This window comes from Globicephala melas, chromosome 2 (genome assembly GCF_963455315.2).
Source record: "Globicephala melas chromosome 2, mGloMel1.2, whole genome shotgun sequence".
Lineage (NCBI taxonomy): Eukaryota > Metazoa > Chordata > Mammalia > Artiodactyla > Delphinidae > Globicephala > Globicephala melas.
In genome coordinates, this window is record NC_083315.2 from 100,032,875 (window position 1) to 100,053,220 (window position 20,346).

Sequence of the window (20,346 nt, forward strand, 5' to 3'; positions counted from 1 at the left end):
TGTTTTCCATATTAGCTGCACCAATTTATATTCCCACCAACAATGCACAAAGATTCCCTTTTCTCCATATCCTCACCAGCATTTGTTATCCCTTGGTTTTTTGTTTTTTATAATAACCATTCAACAGGTGTGAGGTGATATCTCATTGTGGTTTTGATTTGCATTTCCCTGATGATTAGTGATGTTGAGCATCTTTTCACGTACTTGTTAGCCATTTGCATGTCTTGGAAAAATGTCTATGTGGGTCCTTTGCCCATTTTAAATCAGATTATTTGTTTTTGGTTTTGCTGTTGAGTTTTTATAGTTCCTTATATATTTTGTATATTAACTCCTTGTTAGATATATGGTTTGTAAATATTTTCTCATATTCTGTAGGTTGTCTTCTCATTTTGTTGATTGTTTCTTTTGCTCTACAGAAGTTTTTTAGTTTAGTGTAGTCCCACTTGTCAATATTTGGTTTTGGTGTCATAGCCAGAAAAATTATTGCCAAGGCCCTGTCAAGGAGCTTACCCACTATGTTTTCTTCTATGTTTCCGGAATTTTTCAGTTTCTTCTGGGTTGTCCAATTTGTTGGCATATAAGTGTTCATAGTAGTCTCTTCTGATCCTTTCTGTTTGTGTGTTATCAGTTGTAATGTCTCTTCTTTCATTTATAATCTTATTTATTTGAGTCTTCTCTCTTTTTCTTGGTAAGTCTAGTTAAAGGCTTGTCAATTTTGTTTATCTTTTCAAAAAGTCAACTATTAGTTTTGTTGATAATTTTTATTGTTTTCCATTCTCAATTCATTTATTTCTGCTCTGCTCTGTCTTATTTCCTTCCTTACAGTATTCGAGTATTCTGGATCTCACTATATACGTAGCTTTAACAGTGTGTGATATATTTTCATGTTATTAATTAGTATCCTTTCATTTCAGTTTGAAGAACTCCTTTCAGCATTTCTTATAAGTAAGGCCTAGTAGTGATGAATTCCCCCCACTTTTATTTGTTTGGGAAAGCATTTATCTCACCTTCCTTCCTGAAATACAATTTACTGGGTACAGTATTCTTGGTTGGCAGTTTTCTTCTTTCAGCATTTCGAATATATCATTCCATTCTTTCCTGGTCTGCAAGGTTTTGGCTGAGAAATCCACTGATAGTCTATTGGGGGTTCCCTTGCATTGAAAGAAATTTTTTTCTCTTGTTAATTTTAAAATTTTCTCTTTGTCTCTGGCTTTAGACAGTTTTATTACATTGTGTCTTAGAGAAGATGGTTTGGGATTGAAATTTGGGGGTGACATAGCAGCTTTATGAACTTGGATGTCCAAATATCTCCCCAGGTTTGGGAAGTTCTCAGCCATTATTTCTTTAAATAAGCTTTCTGCCTCTTTCTTCCTCTCTTCTCCTGGGACTCCAGTGATATGTGAATTGTTTCTCTTAATGGTGTCCCTTAAGCCCTGTAAGACCTTCATTCCTATACATTCTTTTTTCTTTCTGTTCTGCTTACTGGGTAATTTCAAATTATCCGTCTCTGAGTTTACGGATTCTTCTGCTTGGTCCAGTGTGCTATTGAAGCTCTCTATTGAATTTTTCCATTCAGTCATTGTATTCTTCAGCCCCAGTATCTCTTTTCTGTTCTTTTTTATGTTTTTAATGTTCTGTTCTATCTCTTTGTTGAACTTATAATTTTATTCTTGTATTGTTTTCTCTATATTAAATTGTTTATCTGGATTCTCTTGTAGTACTCTAAGCATCTTTAGAACAATTATTTTGAATTCTTTGACAGGCAATTCATGTATCTCCATTTCCTTGAGTTCAGTTACTAGGTTACTGTGTTCTTTTTGTGCTGTCATGTTGCCCTTATTCTTCATGATTCCCGTAGTCTCGCATAGGTATCTGTGCCTTTGAAGAAGCAGTCACCTCTTCCAGACTTTATGGACTGACTTTGGCAAAGAAAGAGCTTCACCTTCAGGTGGGGTTCATTAAAGTGTACTGTGACCCAAGGTCTGATGGTACAGGGCACCAAGTACGGGGGTGTGTGGCAGCTTCAGGTCCAGAGGGGGCATGATGTCTTACTGACTCAGGCCACTAGGGTCAACAACACTGACAACTGCATGGACCTTGGCAAGTGCTGCCTGGGGTCCGCAGTGGCTTCAAGGGCTGTTGGGGTCCTAAGCAGTGCTTCTAGGTTCTAGTAACTAGGGACCAGGGTAGGCAGTAGTGGTGGCCAGAGCCAGTGGTACACATACACTTGGCTGCAGGGACCAGCTGCAGGTGACTGTGTAGTGGCAGAGGCCAACTGCAGACACACACGTAGTGGCAATGGCAGGGACCAACAGCAAAGACCAGAGCCAACCGTGGGTACACTAGCACCTGCGGAGACCCTGGCTATCAGCGTGCACTCCCGTGCCTGCAGGGCCTCACCTGGGTGCGTGCACAGCAGTGCAGGCCAGTGATGAGAGCTGGGCTGGCAGCATGCAGCTGCACAGCTGGAGTGACTAACCCTTCAGCTGAAGGGGTCTAGGTGGCATCTTGTACTCTCACAACCACAAGGCTGGGGCTGGCTGCCCGTGTGGACTTTGGGTTCTGGCTGGTGCAGGAGAGGCACTGGGGAGAGAGTCAGGTGACTGGGCATCTGTGAACACAAAAACCTGTGGGACAAAAACCGGTGAAATCTGGATTTTGTGGCGGCGGTGCTGGCTCTTGGTTTCTTCAGTGGCAGAAGCTGCTGGGTCCTCAGCAAGCAGGTCACCGGGAACCACAGTGGCTCCTACTGTGTGGCTGATACTGGTAGCCCCTGCCCTTCTTCCCTGTTCCTAGCCATCTCTAGACACCTCAGCTTTGCCAGTCTCTGGGTGGGGTGAAACCAAAGCTAGTCCTTCGTGCAGTGCCCCAGAAGGCTGGGAAAGCCAATCACCCACCACACTCTCGCTTTCTGGCAAAAGGAACTCTTTCCAGCTGAGGAGTTCCACTCTTGCCACTGCGATGCAGGCAGAATGAAGCTACCCTTCCTTCCCTTTTTGTGCACTTACTCTGAGTTTTTGTTCCATTCTGTTGAAGTTTCTTAAGTGGATCCCTGAGCTCTCCCAGACTGGTTTGGTTCATGGATAGGTGTTTAGTTGTTGATCTTTGGGGGGCGGGGGGCAAGGCTGGGGTCTCCTACCCCCCCCATCTTGGTGACATCATTCTTGAATATATCACATTTTATAACTACATGAAGCACATTAAGATTATAAAGGCTCTGAGAAAACAAAATATAAAGAAAATAAATGTTGAGCTCAATGTTTCCCAGACCTTTTGAAGACAAAGCACTCATTAGTATCCCGTTAAAATACTGTTCTTCAGAACACCACGTGTCTGAGAGATTCATTCAGCCTCCGATGTTCGGAAACAGCGCCCCCTGGTGCTCAGGGGAGGAGAAGCAGGCAGCCTCATATCTGGAAGGTGTCTTCTCTCCTTGCTCTCCCAGAGCCCTGCACAGGTGCCTGGGCTGCCTTAGGTTCTTGGCTGGATAGCGCTAAATGTTTGCGGCTCTCAGGGTGCCTTACGAAGTACAGTATTTATAGACGCTATGACTTTAGCTTGATCATTTAGGGGCTCTCTTTCCTAGTTTTTGGTGTTAACAAAACAGTAGGAGGAAGACTTTCTTTTTTATCCTCTTTCAATATCCTTTTTGTTCTCCAAGTCAAGAAATTTTTATTTTCTTCATGATATTTCCCCCACTTTATCTTTGAACTGCTCTATTAAAATAAGGTTAGAATTCTTGGATGATCTGATCTAAATTTCACCCAAATCAAATAATAGTTTCTAAATACTGAAAGAATATTTCCTCAGTTTTGTGCTATTTATGTTGCAATGGCTGTAAGCACGACACACTTTTCAATTAATCTGCCTTACATTTTTCTCCCTCACTTTCTTCATCATTCAACAAAGCAATAAATCAAGCCCTGATTCCTGGCATTTATCCACCAATTTCAAGCTCCCGGTGTGACACCCCTGAGCATGGAGTTGGACAGAGAATGCACATAGCACCCTGTTGCACTGTGCTTCCAACATACAAATACAACAGACGTACATAACCTCAAGTATAGTTTATAGTACAATAATTAGGAAGTGGTGATCTTTGAGTACTTGTTACCTTTTAAAATACAATACACTTAATTGCAAATCATAATTTTTAATAATGGATATATCTAATAACTGGCTCACAGAATTCCTGCAATTTTAACAGTCAGTTCTTCCAAGCCAGTGTAAGCTGACTCTAGCACAACATTGGATTATTTCTAAAATTCCTGTTTCTTGTCAGGAGAACAAGCCATAGTCAGACAAGCTCTGTGTTCCATGTGAGACTGTGGAGCTAGAAAAGGGGAAATGACATTCTCTGTGTGTCTTTCAGATGGATCAGTCAGCGAACCAGATATGGCGGCCAACTTCTGCCCCGACCACAAGGCACCCATGGTGCTGTTCTTGGACCGTGTTTATGGTATAAAGGATCAAACTTTCCTGCTCCACTTGTTGGAAGTTGGGTTTTTACCCGACTTAAGAGCCTCTGCCTCTTTAGATACAGTAAGTGGTTAAAATAAGAAAAATTATTTTTCCATCATTTTAAATGATTAACATTGGAATTAGAAGTGAATAGTTTCTATCTACTCACTGATTACATACTAACAGTTTGCTTTAAAGGGTGAGAAAATAGAGGAACCAAGAAATGGCAGATGAATTAATTAGTCCAGAGACTGTTATGTAGGTAGACTGGACCTCAGATATTCAATCTAGATCCCTCTAGGGCAAGGATTCCCAAGCTCAGCACTCTTTGAAGTGGGGGTGGGGAGCATCCTGTGCATCGCAGAACGTTTAGCAGCATCCCGGGCCTCTACTGGTACTACATGCCCCCTGGTAGCACACCCCCCCACAAAGCAATTCACCAGAGGCACCCTGGGAGACAAAACCTCACATGAGAACTATGGCTCTGTCACTTATGAAAAAGGATGGCTGGCAGCAAGATAGGCTGGAAATACTCTTCATACTCTCACTGCTTAAGTTACGTGCACTGACCATCAGGAAGGATAGTCTGAAGCTCACGGCATGACAAGGTCAATGTAAGAGGCCAAGTGCAAATCCAAGTTTGGAAGTCAAGTGTGAGGTAAGGGTAATCCAACATCAAGAGACATCAAGACAGGAGGCCGCAGGAGTTAGAACACATGGAGGCCAGATGCCCCAAGTCAGGATGAAGCAGAGAGATCGTGTACTAGGAGTCCTGGGTCCAAGGAGGAAAGACCAATTAGATCAGAGTAAGTTTTCAAACAAACCTTGGCCAGTTTAGGGTTGTTTTTAAAGAGCCAGTGGCATATCTTCTTGATCAGTCATAAAGTTTCTCAAAGGCTCCACCTGGTGTCCAACAGCAATAGAGGTCTGAGCTCTAGCGATGAGTGGTCAGCTAACCAATATGTTAACTGGGGTGGATTCCATTTGAACGAGTTACACAGAAATGGATGGGGTCACCCAGCAATGGAAAGCAGGAGGAGCCCCAGTCTGAATGGGAGCTCTGTCCCTATCTGTGGCATGGAGATAAGAAATGGTATATCCACGAAGGCATTAGAGACATACGGCTGTTTTGTCAAATTAAAACAATGCTTCCACAGTGATTTTTTTGAGGTTTCCTATAAATTCCTTGATTTAAAATATTAAAAATATTTTTAACTTGTGGGACATTCCCAAGTTTCCTGATCAAAGCATTCAACTTGTTTATAGATCAAATAAACAGCAAATACTGTTCTAGAATTTGGTGTTCAAATCACATGCTTGTCTACACACCACCTACCACAGAAGAAGTTTTGTATTCGGTTCCTCAGCACACGTATTTTCATGCATTCTCTTTTGAAAACTCTGAAGCCACCGGAATCAAAGCTCTTCCTTCCTCATTTTAACAACTCTGTCTTTTAAAGTGATAAATGTGGAAGATTAGCTGTTTCTTTCCATATGATTACTGCAGCTCCTAGAAGGCAAACTTTTGATAATTAATAGAAATATGTACCATTCAAAGAAAACAGTTTATCAGATCATAAGTTAAAGGAAATGTGTTACAGATACGATGGCTGTGATCATGACAGGAAATAAGGATAATATTTCATCTCTGTGGACCTCGAGGTTTCTTTGGCAGTTCTGCACTTTTCAAAGATGGTAGTTAAGCATGCTTTGGCTATATTTAGTGTCACTAAGTGGCCCTTCCTTAAATCTAACCTATATAAATGAGCAAGAGACAACAATGTGAATGAGGATTACAGCAGAGTTTAAGAGAAGGCCCTTGATTTCTATTCCTTGTACACTTTTTCCCCATGCAGAGTTAGGTTCCCTTCAGTGATGTCTCACCCTCACGCCAATTATCAGATTGCAAATTGCTCACGGTGCTCAAAAATCAGGTGATGGGGGTCAGAGCTCCACTTCCTCTCTGTAAAATTGTCACACAACCAGTGAGTCTGAGAGCTTGCTCAGCTCGTCACCGTTTACTAATCTCAAAATCGCAAGAGGACAGCTTGTGAGTCTCCATACGGTGGAAACAGAGAGCGAAAACCAGAATGGTAATACAGTAGCCTGGCAGTTGGTCTTTGCAAATATCAAGGGTGTTGGGTTAGACTGGTCATCAGCTGAGTTTAATAAGCGTTTCGGCTTCTTCTTTGAAGGGAACAGATGTTTGTGGACCATTTGGAATGAGTTAGCACTGGCTAGCCTTTGCTTTTCTTCTGTTTATTGTTTCTTTTAACCTGATTCTTTTTCATTTAAGATGCAAAAGAGAAATGGGTCTCTTTAGACAAGGTAGAAAGTTGTTCAGCCTGTCACTGTGAAACACGCATATGTGTACACCTCCCCACCCTGCTAGATGAGAGCTCAGTACAGGGGGAAGCCTGGCTCTGTCTTTCCCAGGAGACTAGTCAGCGTCTCAATCTTCTTTCTTTAGGTCTCCCTAAGCACCACCGAGGCCGTGCTGGCACTGAACAGGTACATATGTTCTGCCGTGCTCCCGCTTCTCACAAGATGCGCCCCTCTCTTTGCTGGAACAGAGCACTATTCCTCTTTGATCGACTCCACACTGCAGACAATATACAGGCTTTCCAAGGGCCGTTCCCTCACCAAAGCTCAGAGGGACACCATAGAGGAGTGTTTGCTGGCCATTTGCAAGTAAGTACCCGGTCTTAGGTTCTTCACTTCCGCATATGCGTCCACATCAGCTGCACTGAATTGTGTAACCCGAAACCTGATGAATCTAGTCTGAGGATATGCTCAGATGCTAAGGATGTGCTGGGTCCCCTACTTGCTGCAGGCTCTTTTTTCTTTTTTAAAAATTTTTTTGAAATATAGTTGATTTACAATGTTGTGTTAGTTTTGTGTACAGCAAAGTGATTCAGTTATACATATATATATATATATATATACACATATTCTTTTTTAGATTCTTTTCCATTATATGTTATTACAAGATATTCAGTATAGTTCCCTGTGCTGTACAGTAGGTCCTTGTTGGTTATCTATTTTATATATATATAGAGATATATATATATAGATATATATGTATGTATGTATATTTTAATCTGAAACTTCTAACATCCCACAGGTTCTCTCTGATCGCCTCTCCCTTGGGGCTCATCTCTCTGTATTAGACTCACCTGGGAGCTACTAAATACCCCAATGCCAGGCCACACCTCGGCCCAAAAGATCAAAACCTTTAGGGATAAGAGCCAGACCTCTAGCTTGTGAAGCTCCCCCGATGATGCCATGATGTAGCCAAGACTGAGAATCACTGCTGCAGGTTGTCCTGGAGCCAGGACCAGCAGGTGCCCCCTTTAGCGGCCAGCTGGGTCTGGTCCTGATTCTTGCTGAATGGGTTGTTTCCTAGTCACACAAGAGATGACTACGCAGTGAGGGTCTAGGGCTGCCTAGAAAAAAGGAATTGGTCCGTCCTTTTAGGACGTCAAGTTAAAAGGCAATCTCACATTTATATTTCAAGTGTAACAATGGTCCTTCCATTTTAAATGCTTTATTAAAATTAACCTCTATCTGCTACCTTTCTATCATCTAAGGCCTACAGGCTTCAACTACTTTAGGGACCAAACTGTGTCATGCACAGTACTGTTTGCCTAGGGTGTGGAGTGGAAGGTGGGAGACCTCCACCCAGGCCCCACAGAAGGGATTTCTCGCTGAGATCCTCTGCCGGAATCAGGCCCTACACTCTGACACCACTTCATTCATTCCAGTATTATTAGAACTGGCAGAGAATTAAGCTCATTTGAATACTGGTGGTCTTAGAAGAGAGACAAAGCTTGGTAAACACACTATAGGCCTCTAGGAATTAATAGGGTGACTAGGGTTTCCATGCTGCCACTTCAAAAGGAGGGACAAGAGCCCCATTACTGGTGTACATGGGCTCCTACTTTCCTTCTGAGTAGTGGCCAAGGGAATAAACAGTGAGTCTGCACAGAAAGAAAGTCTTCTATCAGCATCGAGTCTGTAATTGGCTGGTAGCCGCATCGATCACAGCTATAGATCTTGTTCTACCTTTTGCTAGATCTGAACTCAGCAGGTATCTTAGAAACCAAACCAAAAGTCCTGTCTCCCAGCAAAAGCTGTTTCCTAGTTAAAAAAAAAAAAAAAGTCATGGTGAGACTGATGTTAGCGCAAATGTTTTTAAAGAATCAGATCAGGGCTTCCCTGGTGGCGCAGTGGTTGAGAGTCCGCCTGCCGATGCAGGGGACGCGGGTTCGTGCCCCGGTCCGGGAGGATCCCACATGCCGCGGAGCGGCTGGACCCGTGAGCCATGGCCGCTGGGCCTGTGCGTCCGGAGACTGTGCTCCGCAACGGGAGAGGCCACAACAGTGAGAAGCCCGCGTACCGCAAAAAAAAAAAAAAAAAAAAAAAAAAGAATCAGATCAGGCCTTGGGGAAATTAGAATTTTACATCAAACCAAAAATAGAGCTCACAGCCCTATTCCTGTACTCCTAGGAGCTTCCCCACTCCTCCTCTTAACCATCTGAGCTCTAGAAACACAGACAAACTGACACTTACGTAGATTTTTAATTTATTTTTAGTAAGTCAGGAATTAATCAAGTTAGAGATTTTTTTTTAATTTCTTGATTTTATTCATTAGTCAATCTAAGGTGATATTGCTAATTGGGTAAACGATGTTAAAAAAAAATGAGGAACTTTATATGCTTGTAATTACTACATTTAGAGACAAGCTTTTTTTTTTTTTTTTTCTATGTATTATGCCTGACTTGTTCACTCCAGGGCTTTTTATCGCAAGGCCAGCTCTACCAAAAGTTGTGAAACAGACGAACTCTGTTGTCCACCTCCATTCATGTCCATCCTTCTTGTTGTAGATGCCTCCAAGGCTTTCTTCCTGGCATTTTAACATTCAACATCAGTTATTAACTTTGCCTCCATGGCTCTTAGGCATCTCTGAAAGGGGCTCATGGGATGAACTTATGTGCCAAATTGTGTGTAAGTGTGTGTTTTCACTGGGAAGAATCCAGAGGTTCCACTGGGTTTTGAAAGGTTTGGCAATCTGAAAATATAGGCTAAATCAGCGTTGCTTCTCTCTCCTTTCTCTATCTCAGAATTTACTTGCACCAAATACCAAGGGCATGAACACTTTGATAATTTGGTACATTGTTCTCTACTTACTCAATTTGCCTTTTAAAGGAGTTTTTTGAGGACAGACCCTTAACCCAAAGAAATGATTTCAATAATGAGAATATCAGGGATCAGGTAGTAACTCAGAGCACCCTTCAGATCACACCAGAAGGTGGCCTCAGATTCCACCCGTGCAGCTGATCACCTCTAACTTCTTCCTTTGCAGAGTTCGGGAGGATGGTCAGTTCGTAGCAATGGCTCTAAAACCACCTGCACTTTCTTTCTGTTACAGACTTCTTTGCACGTAATCAGTGGCTGTACTTTGAGTGTGCATAGACCTTAGGACATCTTGTCACATGGTGATTGGAATTTAACCTTAGGGATCTCAAGCCATGAGCCCTACTCCCTCTTTCTGCATTTTAACTGTACTCAGTTTTTAAAGTGTTTTATCGTAGACTGTGGTTTATCCATGATCTTTTGACTTAGGAGCTGAGTGTTTTGAAGCTTAGCTCTAATATATGGTTATAGCTGAGTATTCCTTTCATTCCCTCTTCCTTATTTTTTTTTTCATTCTGTCCTCTTGTTTTTCTTATTTCATACTGCAGTCACTTGAGGCCTTCCATGTTACAGCAACTCCTGCGACGTCTAGTTTTTGATGTGCCGCAACTCAGTGAATACTGCAAAATGCCTCTTAAGGTAAACCTCTCTATTGTTACAGAAAAAACAGTCTATGGCACAGGAAACTCGCCTTGTAAAACATGATCTTCACAACTGGGGGAGCAAAGTACATCTTAAATGGGTTTTACTCCTTTAAATTGATAGCTAACTAAATACAGTCTCCAATATCAAATCCCTTCTTGAGTGTCAAGGTTGGAAAGAGTAGTTCTGCTAGATTCATTAACTGCTCCAATTTTCCTTAATCGATTTCTACCAATTACTTGTTATTTAGCAGAGGTTAGTGAGGGCACTTGGATTTTGTACTTTCCTGCCCTAATTAGGTTTTCAGAATGTTCTTAATCTCAAAAGGCTTTGAAGGCCCTGTGATTCTTCATTTAGGTACAGAAAATAAAATGTCCCTTTTCTATTCCATACTGTGTTGTGCCTTTTTTTCCCTTCTGTAACAGGTCCTCTTTTTCTTTTCTTTTTTTTTTTTTACTTCTTTTCTCTTGTTTTATTAATGAAAAGTAAGGCCACAGAGCCCTCTCTTAGCCACCTGATTCCTGATTTTCCCCCAAATTACCAACATTTTGTTGCTGGTATAGGGAGCGTCAGGCCTGGGTAGAAGGACACCAGACTCTGCCACCCACACAGAGGGCAGTGTTTTTCATCTTTTACCTCTGAGGCACCTGCCATATTAGCATATTCAAAAGGGTCAGCAGTGGCCAGCCACACCTGAAGATTCTGCCCAGTGATTTCAACAGAACTTTTCCCTCTTTTCAGGAATATCACTAGTTCAAGCAAGGATTTCAAGAAGCATTTTACTGGGATAAACAGAATTCCCAGAAGCCTTTAATTCATCCTCTTTCAGCACGCCACGCAGAAGACAGCTTGTATGCTGTCAGAGATTCCACAGTCCTCCACGGGCTCATTCTTATGTCTAACCCTAACACTCCCAGTTTTCATCCCCAAAAAAATCCTTTAGCTAAAAACGACAGTTTTTACAGTTCAGCCTGGCATTGCTTCCTTGGCAGACCTGTGCCGTCAGCTGGATTCTGGCTCCCAAAGAAACAACATCGATAGCACTCAGTAAGCTCACCTTTACCCCTTAGATCAGCGGGATTTTTCTTGGAGGATGTGGATCCCGCCGGCTGAGATGGGACCATTGGCAGTGTACGTGTGCCCTCTATTGGCCATGTGGGGAACTGCTGCAACATGACTGGACCGTCAGAAGGCTCAAGTGAAAGGCAGGGAAGCCAGGGGCAGTAATCAATGCTGAGAAAATCTGCAGACCCACAGCCTGCTCCCCACCCTCCCCTCCCCATGTCAGCATTACCAGGATCTCCCAGATTTATTATAAGCAACGATCTCAGAAGAAATTCTCCCCATCCCTGACTGGCTGGAACAGCACACGGTGACTACTTCCGGAGGGTAGCATTTTCTCAGTAGGAGTAGAAACAGTTCCTCTCCGTTTTCCAGGAAATACGAGGGACGAGTTAGGAGGCACAAGAATTAATCAGGTAGATTCCGTTCAGGCTGGAGCTCATGAGGCACAAGAGCAGACCGTTCCCAGCGGCGTTTGGGGGCTGCTCTGTAGATAACGGAACAGTTTCCATCGTTGATTTCACTCTCCTGAGGCGTGTGTGCTGTTTTCTTCTCCCCTGTGTGCTGCTGATACCTGTGGATCATCTCTGCCCCACCCCACTGGCGCACATCCGTTCTCAACCTCCCAGCTTCTGACAAATCACTACGAACAGTGCTGGAAGTATTACTGTCTGCCGTCAGGCTGGGGGAGCTACGGTCTGGCTGTGGAGGATGAGCTGCATCTGACAGAGAAGATCTTCTGGGGGATTCTTGACTCCCTTTCCCATAAGGTAATGGCAGTGCTTCCTGAACAGAGAAGGGGGGGTCGCCCAACCTCGGTGATACAACCACCTGCACGTAAGAATAGCTGATACCTCGTCAGCCTCTATCTACCATGTGCCCAGAAGTGTGCCAAGCACTTCACAAGCAGATCACATTCACTACCCCAACTCTCTCAAGGAGGAACTACCCCGACCCTCATTTGACAGGTGAGAGAAAGAGCAGCTGACGACTTGCCAGACTCACCAAGCGAATATATGGAAGGGCAACTTCCAGAGTGAATCACAGAAATATTTCCTGGTTCCAGTATTAATGACTTACCCCGCCCCCATCCCTTCCCTGCTATGTTGTGTGGCCCCGGTTAGCTGGCCTTCACCAAGTTCAAGCCTAGAGAAGTCCTAGCGTCTGCCCCGATGCGGGGACGTGGGATTCCCAGGAGACCTTACTCCATTGAGGCGAGGTGCTTCCCAGCCACTGAGGCGAAGGAGCTTGAGGGGGGACGCAGGCCTCTGCATCCCAAGCCTTCCTGTGCAGTCTGATTGGATTACAGCCCCGACCTGTATGTAGGCAGCCTCACACCTGCCTCCCCTTCCCTTACCCCAGATTTAGGTTTGTGACGTCACCAGCTTTAGACAAGCTCGGGAACATTCAGGGTGGTATGGCCGTAGACAGGTCACCAGCTTTAAAGGTAGAAAATGAGAAGTTTTTCGGGTTTTCGTACAGAAGTCTGGAGCAAGTGTACAGCCGCAGTCTGGTGTTTACCTACACTTACGTGATCTTCCCTCCTATCTTCCTTTGGTCTAGTACAAGCAGATCAAAGGTTGTCCCTCACCTGACACGTTTTAACTGAGATTCCTTCCTGGCCGGGTTCAGGAGAGAACGTCTGTGATACAGAGCCGCCTGCTGATCGTGTCAGCATATGACCCGCGTCAGCCACCGAGGGAGCCAGCAGAGCCGCTGTGCCCTCTCCAGGCACAGGGTGGGTCACTTTCTATAACCATCTGTGGCCGACAAGTTTGTAGCCTCTGTTGGCCTAGTGAGAACCGCTTTAACCTTTAGATATCCCTGCAATTAACTAGTTAGGAGATATCGATTTAAACCTTGATTTAAGGTTTCTCAACCTACCGCCAACGGTGACTTGAAGGCTTTACAGATGGTCACTTTTCTGTGACAAGGATACCTGGATTACAGGCCTTACACATTCCCCGTTTTGGTTAACCTGGGCAAATGCACGTGTTTTTTTTTTCTTCCCAGCTAATCGGTGAGTGGTTCTGCCTGGCGGGCTATGGTTTTGGTGTGTGTGCTAACGTGGTCTTTGTCTTTCCTCACAGAGGTACGACCCAGATCTTTTCCGAATGGCCCTTCCCTGTCTCAGTGCTATAGCTGGGGCCTTGCCACCAGACTATTTAGATACCAGGATCTCAGCCACATTGGAGAAACAGATCTCAGTGGACGCAGATGGCAACTTTGACCCCAAGCCTATCAACACCATGAAGTGAGTTGAGTCCAGAATCATCTCTAAGCTGGTCCTGGATTTTGCCCCGTGGCCATTGTTTCTCTTTCAGAAGGTAGCCAGAAATTTAAGCTTCCCTTCCTTCCCTCCTGCCAACATGGTTCATCATGTCCCTTGACACTACAAGTCACATTAGGTGTTAGATTTTGTCCTCAACTCCTGAAAGATTAATCCATCCATATCTGTATTATTATATTCTGGGCTTTTTTTTTTTTGGAGGGTGGGGTTGGGTTATTTATTATAAGAGGTGGATGCTCTCCACATATGTCACCTGAGGCACTGCAAGAACCCTGACAAATGATGCAATTAATTTATTAATGAGTTTTTTGACAAAATCTTTGCTCTTTGTGAATTAGGCCTGTACAGTACTAATAACATCATACATCAAAACATCTCCATAAATAACACTCAGCTGAGCTCCAGCAGGACTTCAGGGTGTGAGGGCAGAACAACATGGGGTCCTTATTTGAGCGACTGGACCTGCTCTTTGCCAACAGATGCTAGCTCTTTGCCAACAGATGCTAGATCTTTGGAAAAACTCTACAATAGCGCTTTTTCATTTCTACCCCTGATCCTCCAGCATTCCTCACTGGTGATGATTAGGCCACGGACAAAGTATTAGACAAGATCTGCTCAATTTTGCCTTTGGCAGTACGGCCCCAATTATGATTATGGGTCGTGGGGCATACAGGCTTCATCTCCAGCTGCAGTTTCAATGAAAAGCTCCAAAACTGCTGTAGAATGTGCAGGGAAAAGGAGGCATCCTCTGTGAGCCCCTTGAACTTATGTTTTATGGCAGTAGTTCTCAGATGAGAGCCATAGCCTCAGCCCTTCCCCGGAGCTGTCAGCTTGTGATAACATATAAAATTCATCTTTGGGAAAAGTAAATACATATTCCATCAGCAGAGCCTTGAGCTGAGTGGATGGTGGGAAACCGAATTGAACCTGCTGTAAGGAAGAGGTAAGGGGTGTGGTGAGCCTTCAAGCTAAGGCCAAAGGGAAGGCACGTATTGATTTGGAGAACTTGGCCCTATGAAAACGTAAGTGTGCTGAAGGAGGACAAAAGGTGTGATCACTCGGACGCTTTTATAAACATTATGAGACAATGCGGTACTCAAGCAGTGGTGTGCTAATGGTGACTCATTCGGTGTTTTTTGTTCGTTTTTTTTTTTGCGGTACGCGGGCCTCTCACTGCTGTGGCCTCTCCCGTTGCGGAGCACAGGCTCCGGACGCGCAGGCTCAGCGGCCATGGCTCACGGGCCCAGCCGCTCCGCGGCATGTGGGATCTTCCCAGACCGGGGCACAGACCCGCGTCCCCTGCATCGGCAGGCGGACTCTCAACTACTGCACCACCAGGGAAGGCCCAGTGTTTTTTTGAGAGTTCTGATTTCTTCAAATAGACCTCTGACGTCAGTATGGCTCTTTGAGTAATATGAGTAATGGGGACTGTGACCAAAACTTAAACAGAAAAGGGCCTTATTGCAAGGATGTGGGGTCATTATTAAAACCTAGTGAAAGGCTGACTGCCCAGGCCTCAGCCAGGGCAGGAACTAAGGCAGAGTGACCAGATGGACATTCTCCAGGTGTCCACATTGGATGAGTCACCCTGAAGAGTTTGCTGTCCTGGTCTCACTCAACTGAGGATTCACATTCCAAGTTCCCTGGTGGTCTAGTGGTTAGGATTCAGTGCTTTCACTGCTGTGGCCCAGGTTCAATCCCTGGTCGGGGAACTGAGATCCTACAAGCCGTGCAATGCAGCCAAAAACAAAAAAAAAGATTCAAATTCCAGGAAGAGTGAGTCTGACTGGCCTCATCAGAGCCACTCCTCAGAGACAGTTCACATAAGCCTGCACGCAAGTCAGGAAGACTTATTCCTTAAAGCGAAGTGGAGGCGTATTGCCAACAGAAGGGGCAAAAGCTGCAGGGCTAACAGAACTGACAGGTGTGCCTACTGGGTTGCCATGATTTCAGTATTTAAACATGAATCACCAAACCCCAAAAGGTAGACAAGCACTATTTTGGATCATTTGGTCCTGTAGCTACCCACTTCTGCCATCCGCAGATCGGAGTTGTGAGATGGCAGGACAGTGTCTTTGGATGAAGGGATTCTCACGGTCTAACCCGGACAGTTGTGGCCCAGGAGCCAAGGGAACCCAGAGCAGCTGAAGGGAGGCCACCTGTGAAGCAGAGGCTGCTGCAGAGACGCCCTCTGATTAGCCGTGGGTGTGTCTGCGACCTAGTCCTGGACATGCTTTGAGCTCAGGAAGGTCACTGCATCTGGGGTCCACCTTCAGATTTGGGGTTAACTGGTTGATCACATGCCACTTCTGATGGCTGTTAGCTCTGGCCATCTTTTCGGCACACGTGACTGAAGTGCTTGGGGAGGTTGTAATTTTATTTTTCCCCTCATTTCACAGTTTCTCCTTGCCTGAAAAATTGGAATACATCGTCACCAAGTATGCTGAGCACTCACATGATAAATGGGCCTGTGATAAGGTAGGGATCCTCATCCAACCCATAACTGTCAGGGGAAAAAAACAGCCGCCCAAGAACATGAAAGGGTCCAATCCTGGAAGTCTGCCTGACTTGTCTAAGCGACAGACTCGCCATGCCAACGGCATTCGTTATTTCTGAGCGGCAGTTTCCCAGGGTTGGTGGAGATCAGAGAAATGGGCGGGGCAGTTGCTGATGCGGCTTTTTGTGTCTCTCAAGAAAACGATCGCTTTTGGGAGTGTTCATGTCTGTCTTCACGTTGCATTTCCTGGAGTCGGCGCCCAAGCACGTGCTTGCGTGTGTTTGACATAAAGGCTTAACGTGGGGCCGGAGGCTTTTATTAAATGTTTCCTTTGAACGTAGTGTCGGAAAAAGGGAAAATTGAATGGAAAGCTTTACCCTTGCATTTTGCCAGCAAGCTGAATTTTATTCTAGGGAGGACACGCGGCTTCCTGTGGTGGGCAGTGCTGGAACTTCCAGACTCTCCCTTATCAGTAAGCCTGTCCAGCTGGTGTTTAAAATTCTTCACCACATGAGGTCAGGCTGCTAATAAGTTTAATTGCTCTGTCAGCCCTTTAATGCTGGCAGGCACATGGGGAGGAATGCCAAAGACATCTCGGAGTCCTGTGGGCAGCCAGTTAAGCACTGGGCCTTTGTCCAGAGGCAGCTTACAGCCCGTAACGGTGGACCTGTCTCCACAGCAAGGCCGCAGCAACCACCTGCCTGGATGCACCCTGGATGAGGGACAGCTTGAAGCCCTGGCTCAGCCTCTGCTCTGATTCTCTCCTGAACCCCTGTTGAGAGCTCATGATGACTCCAATCGTTGTATCTGTAGAATGGGCTAATACTCATGATTCTAGAGCAGAGGTTGGCATGCTTTTTCTGTAAAGGGCCAGAGAGTAAACATTTTAGGCTTTGTGGGCCGGACAGTCTCCACTGCAACTACTCACGTCTGCTGGTGTAGCACAAAAGCAGCCGATGACGACACATGAATCCATCGCAATCTCCAATCCATCCCTAAGCCATGTGCATTTTACCTCCTTGTCACTTTTGAATGTGAATGGTTCTCTCTGTGCCCATGCCATGGTTTTCGTCCAAGCTGCTCTCATCTTTCACCCAGACAATGTGATAACCTTCTAACTAGTCTGCCCACGTGCACTTTCTCCAGTCCGTTCTTCACGCTACAGGCAAGTGATGGTTTCAGTGTGCAAATTTGGTCAGATTCTCCCAAGTGGGTCAAGTTCTCCAACCCAGCCCCTTCTCCTTGTTAAAATCCCTTAATAACTTCCAACTCTTTTCATGTAAACGTCAAAATCCTTAATATGGCCTGATAGGCACTGCTTAATCTCTGCTACCATCTCTAGCCTCATCTCTCCCTTCACCCTCTGCCCTCCAGCCATATCCCCTTCATTTAGGCTCGTTCTCTCTCTCTCTCTCTCTCTCTCACGTGCGTGCGCATACACACACACACACACACACACACACACTCTGCATATGCCTGAATCTGCCCCCTGTCTGAGCCAGGTACCCATCTGCACTCACATGTGTGAAAACACCATTCACCAATTCCTCCTTCAAAATCTGTCCAAGTGTGAATTCCTAGGACGCCTCTTTCCCAGATTTCTCAGATATAGGCCCTCTTAGCACCTTGCTCTTTTCCTTCCCAGTATTTTTATAGCAGTCTTGTATAGTTGGATTTGCAACAGTTAGACATTTATATATACCAGTTACCAACTCTGCATTTACTGGCGTGGTATTTGATGAATCTCTCCCATCCACTAGCCTGGAAGCTTCAAGTTTGCTCACCCTTGCCAGGTGGGCATTGATAATCTGACAGGAAAAGAGTATTTTCCCCTGTCCTCAAGGACCCCACAATCGGTGGGAGAAACCAAGTAAAGCAGCCATTAAACAGGTTGTGCCATGCTGTGATGGGCATGAGCATGGGGTGAGAGCACACAGGAAGAGACCCCAACCCAATAGGGAGGGTCCGGGAACGCTTCCTCGAGCTGCTGACACCTACAGGGTGTGATGAATGAGGGGCCATTGTTCAGGCACAGGGGAGCAAGTGCACTGCAGGCCATGGAAGCAGTGGGTGCAGACCCCGAGAAGCAAGAGAGTGTGGTGGCTTTAGGGGAGCTTGGTTTGACACATTGGGGTCACGGAGTAGGGCAGGGGAAGAAGGGCAGGACATGAGCCTAGAGGGCCAACAAGATCTTCGCTGCAGCAGTAGAAGCCAGAAAGAATTTGGATTTTTACCATGATGGCAGCTGGGAATCAGAAATTTTAAAAGCAGCAGAGTGCCCTGAGCAGGGTGTTTTATGAAAACCACTTGACAGTGGTGTAGAAAATGGAATCCGTGAGAGACAGCAAGACTGGAGACGGGAGACCGCACAGGAAGCCGTTGCAGTAATCCAGGTGACAGCTGATGGCGGCCTGAGCTAGAGCACTGGCAGGAAAGTGAAGGAGGGGCAGACCAATAGGCCTGGGAGGTTGAACACACATGAGAGAGTGCAGAGAAGGAAGAGTCCCACACTTCCAGCTTGAAAAGTGAATGTAAGCTGGTGCTGTCCACGGAGATACAGGGAACCTGAGAGGAAGAGCCACTGAGAGACGTGAAATTCCAGGTGCTGTTTCAGACCTGTTGAGAGGTACCTATGGCCATCCAAGCAGAGCTTAAATAGGTCTGGAAGTTAGGAGAGAGATCTGGGCTGGAAACGCTGATTTGGGATTAATCCACTTAGGGACCATGGGCCTAGATTATATCCCGCAGGGACAGTGTTCCTTGAGAAGAGACAGAAACTTGAGAAACAGCCACATTGACGAGGGCACATCGGCAGAGGCTGAGAAAGAGCCACCGGAAGTCTTCGGGCTGCGAGGTTATGGAAAGCAGAGCCTTATTTATCTCTGTATCCACCATCCCTGGGACAGAGTTTGGCACCTACTGTCATAGGCATTCCACCGATGTTTGTTGCATGACTTTTGAAATTCTTAAACCTCTATGATTCTAGAAACATGCCTTGCTAGAGCTTTGCTGTGGGATTGGCGGGCAAGGGGTGCAAACCAGAGCAGCCTCCTGCACGCCGTGGCCAGTAGGTCCAATACTCACAAGCGTTCAGCCTTGACATCTGTCCTTGCCTGTGATTGGGACACATGGTTCTGAAAAGCATTGTTCTCGGGTCTTTTGAAGCATGCTTCTGTCTGGTGGGCCTGAAACACAAGCGAGTAAGTGGAGGGGACAGCAACTAAAATGAGAAGAAATAAAGGAGCAGGGTTCAAAATTCAGGGGGCAGAGAGCCTGACAGCCCTAAAGGATCCGTTAGACGTTTTGGAGGGAAATTTCCAAGCTCTGTCACGTTCCATTATTTTATTTGTTCAGTGAAAATTGAAGCTGGGATGTGGGTCACATAGCAGGGCTCTCTGGGTGCCAAGGATATTTGAACTGAGAACATTTCTACAGAGTCAGAATGGATGGAAATATGGAATTTCCCTGGATGAAAATGTGAAGACCCATCCATTGATCAGGCCTTTCAAGACGTTAACAGAGAAGGTAAGGACCAGGCCATGCTAATTTCCCTCCCCTGGGAATTATATCAGATGGCAGAGGGGTCGAGGGCACATTCACCATCCAGTTCCTCAGAGACTTTCCAGGACTCGGCAGACTCCTCAGGAGCTGGCCCATGGGCCACAGCCTCAAGACTGGTTTCTGAGAACCCAGCCTCCCATTCTGCTATTTGGTTCTGAAAGCCCATTGGAGAGAGAAGCACCAATCAGCACTTAGAGGCTGGGCCAAAACGCATTTGTGTTTCACTTGTAACTGAACTAGGAAGGGCTTCTGTTAGATTGTTGCAGGGGGCGGGTGGACTTGCATTGTTGGAGAACATTCAGATAGAAAGGACTTCCAATCGTGACGGATAAAAAGAATAGAGGAGAGAGTCCCCAGGGAAACGTGGACAGGTCTCTCGGTTTGTTTGTGTTTTTTTTAAGTTACGAGATTTGGTTCAACTCAACTCTGAATTCCTATCTTGCGATCAGTAAGAGTTCCTTGCAGGCTTTAGACCGAGTGTCACAGGTAAAGGATGACATGTGTATCTTTATGTGCATATTGACCAGTTATAAAATTGTGCGTGGCTCGAAAGAGAATTCTAAATCTAAGAATGTCTATTTCCCATGCTCGGAGGAGAGCTTTGTGCAAATGCATTTTGACGTGTCCCATCTTAAAT

General features: G+C 45.3%; 1 protein-coding gene across 1 annotated transcript in view; it reads left to right on the plus strand.

Moving 5' to 3' along the window:
• Window positions 1-20,346, plus strand: part of RYR3 (ryanodine receptor 3) — a 364,723-nt gene that overhangs the window by 246,631 nt on the left and 97,746 nt on the right. The window contains exons 46-52 of the mRNA XM_060293473.1: window positions 4,373-4,542; window positions 6,932-7,152; window positions 10,206-10,296; window positions 11,991-12,131; window positions 13,452-13,615; window positions 16,051-16,129; window positions 19,584-19,673. Of these exons, the coding sequence (XP_060149456.1) occupies window positions 4,373-4,542; window positions 6,932-7,152; window positions 10,206-10,296; window positions 11,991-12,131; window positions 13,452-13,615; window positions 16,051-16,129; window positions 19,584-19,673 (956 nt within the window). The remainder of the gene's footprint in view (window positions 1-4,372; window positions 4,543-6,931; window positions 7,153-10,205; window positions 10,297-11,990; window positions 12,132-13,451; window positions 13,616-16,050; window positions 16,130-19,583; window positions 19,674-20,346) is intronic.